This window comes from Ochlerotatus camptorhynchus, unplaced genomic scaffold (genome assembly GCF_037179485.1).
Source record: "Ochlerotatus camptorhynchus isolate MF236.1 unplaced genomic scaffold, CSIRO-AGI_Acam_v1.1 ptg000872l, whole genome shotgun sequence".
Lineage (NCBI taxonomy): Eukaryota > Metazoa > Arthropoda > Insecta > Diptera > Culicidae > Ochlerotatus > Ochlerotatus camptorhynchus.
In genome coordinates, this window is record NW_027041330.1 from 93,717 (window position 1) to 108,620 (window position 14,904).

Sequence of the window (14,904 nt, forward strand, 5' to 3'; positions counted from 1 at the left end):
TTTTTTAATTGATCGGTATTTACCCTCAAAAAACAAAAATCGTGAAAATGACTTATTTTTCATGCCGCCAGAGTGGACTACCCCCTTAACTGCTAAATAAATCAGTTGCACGCAAAATAGGTGAGTTACCAGATTTGAGTCTTTCCGATTCAATATTGGACTTATTTTGACAGGTTTAATGTGAATCATCCATAGATATTTAAACTATTTCGACTAAAGCGTCATATTTTAAAATAGCGTATGTATTTTCAAGAGCACTATTTTCGAAAAAAAAAACATGTCTCAAAAACGTTAGATTGTACCGAAGTGGAGGTTAAGGACGATTATAGAAAATTGATTTTAAAACAAGTAAAAATAAACACTAAAAAAAAATTACCTTTTTTTAACAAAACTTCAATTTAAATTATTGAAAAAATATGCTTTTTTAAATTTTTTTTTACATTTCATGCAAAAATTTAAGCCAATTAGAAGCTTCTAAAAATAATTCTTAGATGTTATAAAAAATTTCAACCAATTTTGTAGAAGTCCAACTTTTCATGAACTTTTGAAAGTCTCCAATTCAACTAAACAGTCTGCTTTTGTTTGATGTCTAGAAAAAATGCCTACACAGTTCGAATAAATTGTGTAAATTTCTGTTCAATGTGATGCACATAAATTGAGAAAAGTTTATATTATAAATCGTGTAAAGTTTTGAGACATTTAATGAAAAGTTGAAAATATTGTATACAACAACATTGCTTACAAGTTGTTCCTTTGTGTGAAATGCAATACAAGTTTACGTGACTGAATGGTTACATCACATTTATGATTCTGATTTTTTGCTGTGTAGAATAAACCAGGGTTCAACAACGTTTACCAGAGCTGTTAGATGCACTTATACCATTGATGCTAGAAAATGTTACAAATTTAAACATGAAAGTATAACATTAATGTTATATCAGAAAGTACGTTCAGCATATAAAACATATTTAATTATTTGGTCACAAAGCTTATTTCCGATAGCGGGCCAAAAGTTTTAATAAAAGTCAGCTCCTCATGGTGTCGCGCTACGCTGGAATGTTGCACGTTTCAAGATGAACATCTCTTGTCGTTGGAAACCATCTGCAATACTTTAATCTATTTTTAATTATTAAAAGTTAAATACGTTACAACGTTACAAGTGGTTGTTCAACTGATGGCTGAAGATGAAATTTGAATTAGGTTAAGTACAAACGGTAAGGGACACATAAAAGACTGATCAGACACATCCGACACCAGCTCACACTTCAGGAAGGACCTCATTATGATCCAACATTGCCCAGATTAGCAACACAAGACCATCCAGAATCACCAACAGTGGTCATTCAACATCCACCACTAACGCACTCAGCACTGTAAGTTGGGTTTTCATTCCCAGGAATGAGAACGATGAAATTTCCCGGGATTCTCGATTCCCGGGAACTCAATTTTCGTTTCCGAATTTCCCGGGAAATTAATGTTTATTCAAAAACTGAATATGATTCAGTTGAACTAAATTAAAACAATCCTTAGCGTGAAATGTCCCTTGTTTTAATGTTGCCGGTGGTAACACAAAAAAAAATGGAAAATAACACCAGAATTGCACGTTTGATTTCCTATATAATATTAGTATTAGTAACACCATTAGCACTGTTTAACTAGGGTTTGCCGATATGTTTCGGCATTCATCATAGATATTTGAACTGTGAATTTAACGTCCCCAAAGTTCATCAATTTCCCAATATTTTCTGCTTGCCTTGACGTGAATAAATCCGATGCCATTTTCATGAATAAAAAATCATGAACTGAAAAAAACTCCCATGAAATCATAACAATTTCGTGATTTCATAATGCAGCGGAATCATGACCGCTACATAGCAAAATATTAATTTTAATGTTACATCAAAGTGGATGCACTTCAATCGTGTCTAAAATATGGTGTAATACTGCCCATAAATGAGAAATTGGCCAATGTCACTGAAACACGAAATCGAGAAAAACATTTTTGTTGGTTGAATAAGGTTTACTAGGTAAAATTAACTTTTGAAATGTTCATAACTATATTTTCCTATGCCGGAAACATGCCGTTGAATAAACACGACGAAAAATTAAGCCAATTTCCATAAATGCTTATTATTAGTCACCGTCGCCATTTTTTTTTTCATTAACAAAGCCGGGGAAATTTGTCAAACGGTTATCTGTTTTAGCTAATGTGCATACGATCTCATTTATTTAAATTATCGACAGTAATACGGAACCATTATTAAAAGTGTTCAGATTCCATATTAAAAGATCGTTGAAAGTTTGTGCAACATTGACCCATATTACGAGTGTCACTTAAGTATTCGCTGTAGAAATTGTGAGGAAGTAAATTTCAATTAAAAAGGTTAAGTGCTTATTTTCCTTTCAGTACTCGCGCCAACTTTTGCAACACGAGCACTCGCGCGTTGGTCAAAATACAACTGTATAGTATTTTCTCCTTGAGGGCACTTCTTGAAATCTGATATTCTCCAAAATATTCAAGTATTGGTCTGTGTCTGCTCATGAAATATGTTTAGTTTTGCATTGAGCAAGTTCCAAATTCAGTATGTTTTGTTTTCCGTGTCGTACTTCGTACAACGGCGCGAGTACTGAAAGGTTGAATCGAATATCAACACACTCAACGATGAATTACTTATCACCCCAAACATCCATGTAAAATCCACTCTCTTTCAACACGTGGTCAGCGTTGCCAGGTCGTTTTCAAAAAAATCTGGACCAGTTAAAATATAAAATCTGAAAAAATCTGGAACGTTCAAAAAAAAATCCTGTTTTTAACATAATGCTATTGAAATCAAAGTGATGTGCAAATCTCCCGTTAAAATCAGTCATTATGATCATCTGGAACTAATTTTAAGTACTAGAATGGTTATGAATTACATGTTTAAATGAATTATTTAAAGCAAATAACTTGTAAGCATTGCTAATTCATTTAAAAGTGGAAAAGTATTGACACAGTGTGCCCAAAAAGTTTAAATATCCATTACGCAGCAGTTCAAAACTTGAATTAAATGTGGGTGAAATACTGCAGAAACTGTAACTTTTTTAAAAAGAATGAGAAGCAAAGAATTATGCAAATTAGATGGGATGGATTTTTTTAATTGATAGTCGGTGTAGTCCTAACGATTTGATGCAGTACCAGAATATAAATAATTATAATATTACCCTGAGGTTGATCTGATTTACAATTTAATTCTTGACATCATACAACACACAACACCCAATAGACCAGTAGGCAATTTTATGTTGAAGCAAAATTCACCTGGCTGAAGTGGGGATCAAAGCCTAACATCGTAGTACTCACACAAAGTTTACCTTAACTACGGGTAACTCCACTATTTGCATGACTATTACGAATAGTTTTATGCCAAAGAATAATTTTATTATATTACTAAAATGAAAGTCTGATAGCGTCATTTTTGAAGTCTCAGGATATTGAAATGATTATAAAATCCGGAACTTCTATTTTTCCTGGGTCCCAGATCATGAAAATTTTTGTTAGTCTGAATTTACTTGGAACTCTTCACAGGATATCTTCGCCCGTTTTTTTCGAGATCCATTGGAATGATCTTAGAATTTCATCATACTTATTTTCTGGATTTCCCTAAAATAATCTTGATAATATCCAAACTTTGTTAGTAACATTTGGTGATTTTAATATTAATTGGCGTGATAACCATAATTCGAATCATTTGAAGCGTTTAGCTGAGTTTTTTAATTTAAAGCAAACGGTAAATGAATATACGCGTATTTCCAGGCACAGTAGAATTTTAATTGACCACGTTTATTCCAATTTTGATTCCATTTGTTCAGTTACGGATACTGATTTGAAAATAACCGATCATGAGACTTTAGTGATTAATGTCTTAGACCATGTTAACGATAACGATAATTTTGTAAAATTGAAATGCTGGAGGAAATATTCGAAGCAAGCTGTTTCAAATCTTGTTGAGAGAAGCCTGGATTTTCCATTCGCAGCCGGTAACTTAGATGAATCTACAGCTGTTCTTAATAACGCTTCGAAAACGTGTACCAATCAACTAGTTGAGCAAAAGTTTGTTTCTTTGAAAAACTCGAACAGCTGGTACAATTTGGATCTTTTGCGTCTTAAACGGAAAAGGGACAAATGGTACAAAAAGTTTTGTAGATCTAATAATGACAATCATTGGACTAGGTACACAATCGCGCGTAATAAGTATTCACAATCGATAAAGAAAACTCGTTGTGAATATGTTCAAAGGAAGATTGATCAGCATCAAAACAACAGCAAAGAGTTATGGAAAATTTTGAAATCTTTATTAAAACCTAGTAATTGCAAACCGCGGTCCATAACTTTTAATGGCACATTAGAACAGTCAGAACAAGTAATTGCATCTAAGTTTAATGATTATTTCGCAGACAGTGTTTCATTGATTAATCAATCTATTGAATTGGTCGATGAACCTGATGAAATAAAGCAGCCAGTTAATAGTAGTTGCAGATTTGAAGTTTTTCACCCAATTATATTAGATGAACTTAGAGTTATTTGTTTTTCATTAGGAAAATCGGCTGGAGTAGATAATGTTAATGCTAGAGTTATTCAAGATTGCTTTCATGTCATTGGCCACATCTTTCTGGACCTTATTAATGAATCATTGCAGAATGGACATGTGCCACAAATTTGGAAGGAATCCTTAGTGATTCCTATTCAAAAAGTTGCTGGAACGATTAAAGCCGAAGAGTTTCGTCCCATCAACATGTTGCACACATTAGAGAAAATCTTAGAACCTGTTGTTAAAGGCCAGCTGTTGGAGTATTTGAATCGCAACTCTTTGTTGATACCAGAACAATCGGGATATCGGGAAGGTCATTCTTGTGAAACTGCATTGAATTTGGTGTTAGCAAAGTGGAAAGACAACTTGGAGCGTAAAGATACGATTGTTGCTGTTTTTTTGGATCTGAAACGCGCTTTTGAAACAATTTCTAGGCCCTTACTGTTAAGTACAATCAAGCGCTTTGGAATTACGAGTATTTACTGCATATAAATGGTTTGAAAGCTATTTGTCTGACAGAACTCAACGGACTGTTTTTAATGATTCTGTTTCCAGTCCCGTGGGGAATAACCTTGGAGTGCCCCAGGGAAGTGTATTAGGGCCCCTTTTATTTATTATGTATATTAATGACTTGCGACATTAACCTTTTTGCAGATGATACTGTGTTATTCATTGCAGCTAAGGATTTAGAAGTTGCCGTCTCACACATGAATGAAGATTTGCAGTATCTAAGTAGATGGTTGAAGTGTAAGCAGTTAAAATTGAATACAAGTAAAACTAAATTTATGGTAATTTCGCGGAATCGATTAAATGAGAACGTCTCTGTTGTAATTGATGATGAGACTATTGATCGCGTTCAGGAGATTAAATATCTTGGCGTGATTATTGATGACAAACTTAAGTTCAACTCTCACATTGACAATGTCACCAAGAAAATTGCCAAGAGGTATGGAATTCTATGTCGATTGAAAAACGATTTAACTATTGCCAGTAAAATACAGCTATACAAATCAATCATCTCTCCTCATCTAGACTTTTGCCCATCCATTTTATTTCTGTCCAATGCAACACAAATATCGAGATTACAGCGCTTGCAGAATAAAATAATGCGTTTGATTTTGAGATGTAATAGATTCACTTCCTCAACTTTCATGCTAGACGCCTTACAATGGTTGTCGGTGAAGCAAAGAATTGTATATTTGACTATGGTGTTCATTTTTAAAGTAGTTAACGGTTTGCTGCCTCGATATTTGTGTGATCGAATTGAAAGAGGAAGTGACTATCATAGATATAATACTAGAAACGCGGATGAAATAAGAACACCACATTTCTTGACTTGTGCTTCACAGAATTCATTATTTTTTAAAGGAATAAATGTTTTCAATTCGATGCCTAGACACATTAAACGTTCAACAACATTAGCAGAATTTAAGAGACATTGCATTTCACACGTTGAAACTGTCTTTTGAACGGTTATCCAGTGATTTTTTTTATGAATTGACAAATTATGTATCTTGACGAAGTTATTTTTAACGGATTACTTTGTATGGATAGCTGTTATAACGACTTTTTAATAATTATTGTAGCACTGCAAAAACTATTTTGTTCGCCACGATGGTGATGATGGATTTTTGATATATGATTTAATAGTAGTAGTAAAAAAAAAAGTAGTCTACAAAGGTTTGAGCCTCGCGTGCGTATTACGGATATAGAGGACTGAATTTAACATTTGATAAAAAAAAATGCAATTTCGAAGCTTATTTGGAAGATACCTTGAGTTAGTAGTAAGTTTTCTGGCAAATGTTGGGGGTTCGTGAGCATTCCTGACATTGCTGAAAATTATGATAGCATCAGATTGCAGGGTTACTAGTGTAATAGGATGCTTTGTTGATTGTTCATTAACTCTTGATTGCTTGTAATACTTATGAATATTTTAGGTGGACAAAAAGGCGAACTAAGAGGTGGACGCCTGAGCTTTTCAACATTTATATCGCTGTGAAGCAACTGTAAACTCTAGAGGGAATTTATATCTGTAACTGAAACCAGTTCGATTTTGTTTGCCAACCTGGTTAAAATGTCATATTTAATTATCTTAAAGATAAATCGTCCAGCTCAAACCTTTGTAGGGGTAAGAGGTGGGACCATCATCATCATCATCAACATTCTAAGAGTTCATAGCATTACCTCTTGTAATCTCTTATAAATTAATTTTCAATTCCACAATTCCCTCACACTGGTAATAATTCCCAAGAATTGGCATAATTTTGTGCCCATTTTTCCCTATGTAATTCTTAAAATATTCTTAATAATTTCCTTGGTGCACTCTTCAGAATGACCGTCACACTCTTCTCAGACTTATCCGATTATTCTCTATGAACTGCTTTGTAGGTAAGGTCATAATTGTTTTGAAATCCTCTTCAGCATTTCCTTAATACTCAAGTACTTTGCAAAAATGGCCTTGATTTCTTTTTCGGATTAGATTGTATTTCCTATATTCACAAAATCTCCATGCAATTGTCATCAGAGTTGACACGACAATTTGCACTGTCTTCAACCAGAGGTAGCACAGAATGAATATTTAACATTAGACAATGGACAACACACCACTCCCAGTAGATCAGTACGTAAATTGTAAGCTTGTCAAAATTTTCACAGGCTGGAGCGGGAATCGAACCCTCACACTTCGTGGATGGAACTCTACTCAGAATTAGCTTGCAGTTCACCTTTTGAATTCACAAGGAATTCGCCTCAAACTTCACTGTAAACTATTTTCAGAATTACCTTAAAATTCCAATAATGTCCAACGTGGATGGCCTCCCGAAAAAAAAATAGTTATAATAAAACAACGAAATAACAATAATTTTAACTGTTGAATTTCGAGTACATTAAAATTTATTGTTAAATTTTTGTACGGGACCAAACATAAATTTCGATTTTTAACGATGCAATGCTCAAACAATAAAAATTAGTGTGATGACATCAAATTTGTTTGAGAAAAATCACTTTTTTTTTTATTGCTAAGATGCTTAACAACCCCCCTTTGTTACTGTAAATTTCTCAAATACCATGATTTTGGAAATATACGTGCTATGTCTGTGTATCTGGCAAGACGACTAAAAATCTGGAAAATCCAGATAAATCTGGAATACTTGCAACGCTGCACTGAAAATAAAATTTCGTTTATACAACGAAATCGCTCGTTTGTTCTACGAATTTATTCGTTGTTTTCTGCAACGAAATGGATGTGTACATTGTATGAAGCTAGTTTCGTTAGAAGCGCCATACTCGCTATCGCTACACCCAACCAGCGGGCCACAAGTGTTGGTTGTGGAAACCGAAAAATGTGGAGTGTGTTAGTGAGGATGGGTAAAAAAACTTTATCATTGGATGGAATAAACATGACAAAAAAAAAAATAAGAATAGGCTTCAGACCGCACTCGACTCATGAACCTTGCGATCGTCAGATTTGTGCTTTATTCATCGCTCTATCTGTGCTACTAGAAATGGTAGAGCTTAAGGCAAATAAGAAGCACTCATGGAATGGTAATTCGATTTCGCTTGCTTTTTCTGCTGCTTGCATGTATTTTTTTTTCTCTAACAAAACCACCGCGACTTGCCGGCGCCGGTGGTGTAGTGGTAAGCGTGACTGCTTTCTAACACCCCAATGGGTCTGGGTTCAATCCCAGCCGAGGTCGGTGGGATTTTTCTGGGGCATAAAAATCTCTGGTCACGTCTTCCTTCGGAAGGGAAGTAAAGCCGTTGGTCCCGCCCTATGTATGTGTGTTGAATGGGTGCGATGTCCTACGCAGGTGTGGAAGCTGCCTTCCTGCACATTCGATTGCCGTCAATGGATGGCAATCGATGTCCGTCGGTGATTGGCTCTAGATTGCGGAACAGAGACCGACGTTTAATTAAGGAAAGAAAAAAAAAAACCACCGCGACTAGTAAATTGATTTATTTTGGTTGTTGGTCAACCGACAATATTTCTAAAAAAAAATATCACAATCAGAACTTTAGAAGACAATAAGCGCAGTTGTTGGTTTGATTGTACGAAGATGTATTTGTATATTATACGAATAAGGCATAATATTGACATTGCGCCAGATGACAGGAAAAACGAATGCTTCGTACCATTTATGAAAGATGTGTTGTATGTACGATATTCATTTTTACGAAACGGTTTTCAGAGAAATAACGCAAATACATTTTCAGTGTGGGAATCATTTTTGAGTTGATTCAACTCTTCGCTTAAACTTTACACGTTGTGAATAGTCTCGGAATATCAAAGGATCTTGTAAAATCAATATCAAGCATGATATATTGCTTCAATATCACGCGTTATATTGAGAGCGTATGAGAGCGGAAAAATATAAATTTGCTAATGATTAAACCAAAACATTTTTTATGTGCATACCCGGCTATGTATTGTGTTATTACGATGTTTTTCACAACAGGTTTTGTTTAGAAAGGCTTCTCCACATGCATTTTTACACTTTCTTACAAAGAAGGGTATAGATATCACTTGAAAAACCGACTATCGATCCGAGGCCCGGAGGGCCGAGTGTCATATACCATTCGACTCAGCTCGACGAGATCGGAACATGTCTGTGTGTGTGTGTGTGTATGTGTGTATGTGTGTGTGTATGTAACGAAATGAATGCGCTTACGTTTCTCAGCAACCGCTCAACCGATTTGGACAAACTCGGCGCCAAATGATAGGTCTTGAGGTCCCATTGAACGCTATTGCACGGTTTTGGAATCGGTGAACCGGTTCCGGAGATATGGCCGGAATAAGATCCGGTGAATATGGGCCTTCACGCTGGATTTAACGGAAAACGTATCAAAACCATCATGCGACACATCAAATTACTACAGAATTCAAAAATAAGATCAATGCAAGTCGTGTTAAGTGTTCCAGACCACATTGGACACACTTGGACATGTTCCGGGTACCCCGGGGAAGTTGCTTTAATATGAATTGAATGAAGCCTCACCAAATAGACTACACCCGGATATATTCCGGGTACCCCCAGGCAGTGGCGTAGCGTCACTGGATGACACGGAGGTGGGGGGCTTGGTCACTGATAATGAAAATAAAATAAATAAACTTGAATAAGTAAGAAGGGTCTGATCACACCATAGGTGGATAAATTCGGGTTTTTCAGTATCGATATGAAAAAAAAATTCTTTTTCATATAAAATTGGTTAGTTGCATATGCTATTAAACAGTATGTTCAGCTCCTTTATGACAATCTGCGTTGCTTGAGTTGTGTTAATTTACGAAATTCCCGTGATTTTTTTTTCCAATAAACATGCTAGTATAAGGATAAATTCTATAGACCTTATGTAAAGTTGGATTAATAACACAAGCCAAAAGAAAGCAAAAAAGAAAAGCAAAAAGCATGACACTGATTGACTTTGACAGTGAATATTGCGTTACTTGAAATTGTGTTTATTATGCTAACCCATCAGCAAAACAAACACAGACCATCGTGCTCTGATACAAACATGATTAAAGTAAGGTTAAGTACACCGCCATGTGGATGTTGTGATGGTTCACGTTGCCAATGATCAAACATATTTTTCCGTATACATCTTCAAAGGGCTTCATTTGATAGCAACAATCTAATTACCTGCAGTCCGTATCGGAGTAAGCGTGGGCCATGCCAGGATCGTAATAAGGATCGAAACCTGAATCAGCCGACCGTTGAGAGTTCCGAACCGACCGCCGGATGCTTGGTGGTTGCGAACGCATAGAGCTTCGTCTGAATGAAACGAAAGAAACAAAAATGGTGAAACAACGATTGAAACCGTTATCAGCCACTCGGTATGAAAGTCCTACTTTGCTGTAGCTCCGACAAAATGCGACAAAAAGGACCATCCCATTGGCAGAATAGTATAGATACCGGCTTCGTTGCTGCCACGAGATCAAGGAAGCTTTTTGTTTAACTTTGCTCTGCTATAATTTATCCTAGCTTGGCTCGATGCAAGCTTCCTTTCTTAAAGTTGACCAAGCGCAATGGAATTCTATCTCAAGCAGGTAAACATCACAACATGGTGAAAAAAAAATCTTCGTACCAAAGAGTAATGAAACGAATCGGAAGAAAAACCGGAAAGCATCATTTCAATATACAGAACGCTTTGAGTGGAAACGATCTTATGTAAATCTTTATTTCCTAATACTTTATTACTCACCCTTGTCGAACTGTGCCCCGGTTGCTTCGGCTGCGTCTAGAATTGGATCGTTTTGGTTCTCGGGTGCACACGTAGCAGCAAACTCTCCAATAAAGGAACCTAGAAATAAGAAAACGGATTCAGCACAGAAAATCAGGAAATGGTAGGATCAGACGAAAACAAGATTTTACTGAGGAGATTGCAAATTGAAAATGGAACAGAAATTATCATAAGCTTTATGTCTGCAGGCGATTTAAAAAGCTTCCTCAGATTGATCTCTTTTGTGACGAGCATTTCATTAAGTACGTTAATTAATTAAATACGTCACGGGGTTAGAGGGGTTGGAGAATATTTTTAAATCTGTCATAAAGGGAAACATATTACAAAATAGGAAGGGTGTTACATTTTTCCAATAAATTTCGTGGCGTACATATACTTAATGAACGCTGCATTATATGACTTCCGATTAATAACTCACTAATAAAAAATGTTTAAACATATGATGACATTTGGACGATGTGTTGGAAAGGGAAAGATTATTTTCATTTGATTGCCAAAAATGCAAAACACATATCGATTCTAATACTGTACAAACAGTGCTTAATAATTTAGTGTCATTTAGTTATTAACTAAATACTCTTCGCATATGGAACAGTGAGCTTGTGAATTGGGATTCCCCGTTAAATTGTGGATGCTAGATTGAAAGTTATGTGCGTGACGGGATACCCGGGTACCCAGCTCCTATTTGAATAACACGGTGAAGAAAAATGCGAAATAATCATCACACACATAATGCTGAGTTTAGACGTGCCAAGTGAATTGAATTCAACTCACCCCGTCAACTAGTCGACATTCAAGTAACTTGAAAGCGAATGCATAAAGTTGAACATCGAACAACGGTTCTGGTCGTTTATTTCGCAGGGCTTAAGGGTTAGTAAAAATTTTAATATCAGTATCGAACAAGGTAAACTAGATTGAATTTTGAATCTAGGGGAGTAGTTTTTAAAGTGATATTAATTAATAATAAAATAAACGATTTTCTAAATAAAAACTAAATGGCTCAATGAGTGACTAATTAATTATAGCTCCCTATATAATAATTTATACTGTCAACATTCACATATTATATGTTTGATTATAGTATGTAAAATCACTGTTTTAATAAATAGTATTGGTCTTAGCCACACAAATGAGTGTTGTATTGGCACCAAATTGATCACCGGAGTGAAATTGATCTAAATGCCTAGCGTTTTCTGCTGTTCCGTTGAAAATGTACGGTATCAGATATTAAGTCTGTACATCACATCGGTTTATCGTAGCCACGATATAGATTGGTTTAAATCGGTATCGGTATCGTATTGGATTTCAAATTATCGATATCGGCCCGATAATTTTAGAAAAAGTTCGGTTTACCGGTAATAAATCTCTGTACCCTTTCAGCAGTATTTTTTAATGAACCATGCGTTCAATTCATTTTCATGGGACCTATGTTGCCCGAAGTGGAAAAGACATTAGAGCAGCCTTGTTACCTAATTACCACACAGAAAAAAATTCTGAATTTTTAATTATTGCGTACAATCTCCCTTCGTTTCATGTTGAGCTATACTTGGCATAAACAGCGAAATCGTTTACAAGCTTGCATACAATATTGCTAATTTATGCGACATTGCGCTTTAATTTGCACGAAATATTGCGTAAATTTATGCCAAATCTAGCGTTAGTTTTATGTGCGCTATATCTCGCATAAATTTACATTAGTTTTTCGAACGGTGCAGGGTCGATGATTTTTATTTTTTTAGTAAGGGGTCGTCCATTAATTATGTCACACATTTAAGGGGGGGGGGGGGTTTGAAAACTGTGACGAGCCATACAAAAAAAATTAAGGTCCATACAAAAAATGCGACAAAGGGGGGAGGGGGGGGGGTTGATAATGGGCCAAATTTGCGTGACATAATTATTCAATGTGTTGTGTCTGCTTGTCTGTGAAATAACATTGAGGTAACGTTAGGATAAAATCAAAACATTGAGAAATATTACGCATCACTTTTAGAAATACTTCACTTCGCAACCGATGAACCATTCTGACGGCCATATGAGTACCTAAGTAACCATATAGTCGCAATATAGCTTGTATATTCTTACTTTGCTTGAGTATGGTTAGTTGGGGAATCTGATGAAACTGTCACTTCTTGAAACTGATCCCTTTCGTATTTCTTTCATTCTCCTTTCGCACACTGATCGCTCGGTGGACCAGCGACTTTAGACGTGAGCCTCGTCCCAGATCACCATGGCAATTCAATAACAGATGGTGGACATCAAACCGACCAAAAAAGACGGAATCATATTAGAACCAACCAACCAACCAAGGACGATTTAGAGAAGGAAATTGCCGGTGAAGCACGGAAGTTGGTGGTATATGGGGCCTCATAGCCTAGTCAGTAAAGGCACGGTATTACCAAGCCGGAGGCGGCATGGCGGTATGGTATGGTCGAGGGAATCATTTGGGTTGGAAATTTTCTTGCTTGCCACACAATATACAAATTCATGATTGGTATTGGCATCGAAAGCTCTCAATTAATAACTGTGGTAACGCATTGAGAACAGTAAGTTGAGAGCACGCAATAAGCTAATATGCACTAAGCAACAAGCTTGAAATGCTAATAATAAGAAGAAGAAGTTGGCGACGTTCAATACCGCCAATACAGATCATCAGGCCAGCATAGTTTGTTTTTGTATTATTTAGTTAGCCCGAGGTTCACATCAAACATCAAAAAACAAATTCACCAAGAATCTTGAAATTTCAGCGCACCAATAACACTAGTTTACAAATAAAAGTAAAAAAAAATGAACTTCAATGTTTGACCTATGATTCTTATGTCAAATCGTGCGCTGAATCCAAAAATATATTCGGAAAAAAAATCTTAGTAAGGTATTTTTCTAGAAATAGTTAAAAAATTAAATTTCACTTAAAAAAAGTTTGATTACTAAAACGCAAATATCTCCACTTGTAATTAAGGTATAGCAATTATTTGAACGCCAAATTAAAGGTGAGAAAAAAATATTTCGATGAATTGAACATGATGGTATTGTTGTAAATTAATAGTTTGTTTAATTTTGTTTTTATGTTTTGCAGGTTTCCAAGCAAAAATTTATTTCAGCAATATTTTTGAGCAAGGTAAATACAAATTTTGGTGGTGGTTGTGCCAATAATACCACTAATGTCGCACATCATTACAGCCGGAGATACTTGTATTGTAGTAAACACACTGTTCGATCGTACCATCGGCGCCGGGCACTATTGGTTTTGAACTTGTATAGTGGCAACAATAAAAGCCCCCCGGCGCGAGATGGTAACCATGTGATCGACAATAGAAAGAGCCGTCAAGTAATATTGTAGTGCCGCCAAGTGAAGTTGGTAGTTTATTGTGTGCTCTGAAAGGAAACCCTCCACCGCCTTGAAAACACAACGTAGGGTCGCATCCTGGCCGAAACACACACTTTTATCAGGTGAAATTTCTGATTAAATTTTTGGATTCAGCGCACAATTTGACATGGGAAATGACCCTCAGCGTACAAAGTTCAAATATTCTGTAAACTAATGTAATGTCCGATGATGATAAGTTCTTTAAGGAGTATCCACTAAAACATGAAAATTATTCCAATGCTTTTATAATAGAACAAAAATGTTCACAGATAAATGTCACCTTGGGTCATCCCACTGCGACCTAGCAAGAAGTACAGTCGACTTGTTTCGCGCTCCGGTATTTCGGAAGTTTTCTCGGTATTCGGTTGGTTTAAATTATCAGTTTTTTCTCGCTTAGTGATTACTGGCATAGTACCCGGCTAAACAATTATCTGAAAGTGAGTTTTTTTTCTGAGAAGAAAGTGTGTTTTCGGCATCATCGGAAGGAAAATTGTTTTTGCGATTGCCAATTCGCCAACCATTTTGCGCACCATCGGTGCGTGATCACGCATACCGGCACACAGATCATCGTCATCGAGTGTCAGCATCTGCCTCCGCATTTATACCGGTCATCCATCATCGTGTGTCCAGCTGAGTGCCGAGCCTAATACAAGCACACCACTACAAAGATCGCCCGCACACGCGCATCGAAGGTCACCCACGCTGCGCGTCGCTCCGCTGCTGCTGTGTAATCACTCG

General features: G+C 36.2%; 1 protein-coding gene across 1 annotated transcript in view; it reads right to left on the reverse strand.

The window, feature by feature from the left end:
- The window catches only part of galene, a 42,056-nt gene that overhangs the window by 17,110 nt on the left and 10,042 nt on the right, over nucleotides 1-14,904 (reverse strand). Inside the window, exons 3-4 of the mRNA XM_065238674.1 lie at nucleotides 10,764-10,862; nucleotides 10,202-10,333 (exon numbers count right to left, since the gene is read on the reverse strand). Coding sequence (XP_065094746.1) covers nucleotides 10,202-10,333; nucleotides 10,764-10,862 — 231 coding nt within the window. The remainder of the gene's footprint in view (nucleotides 1-10,201; nucleotides 10,334-10,763; nucleotides 10,863-14,904) is intronic.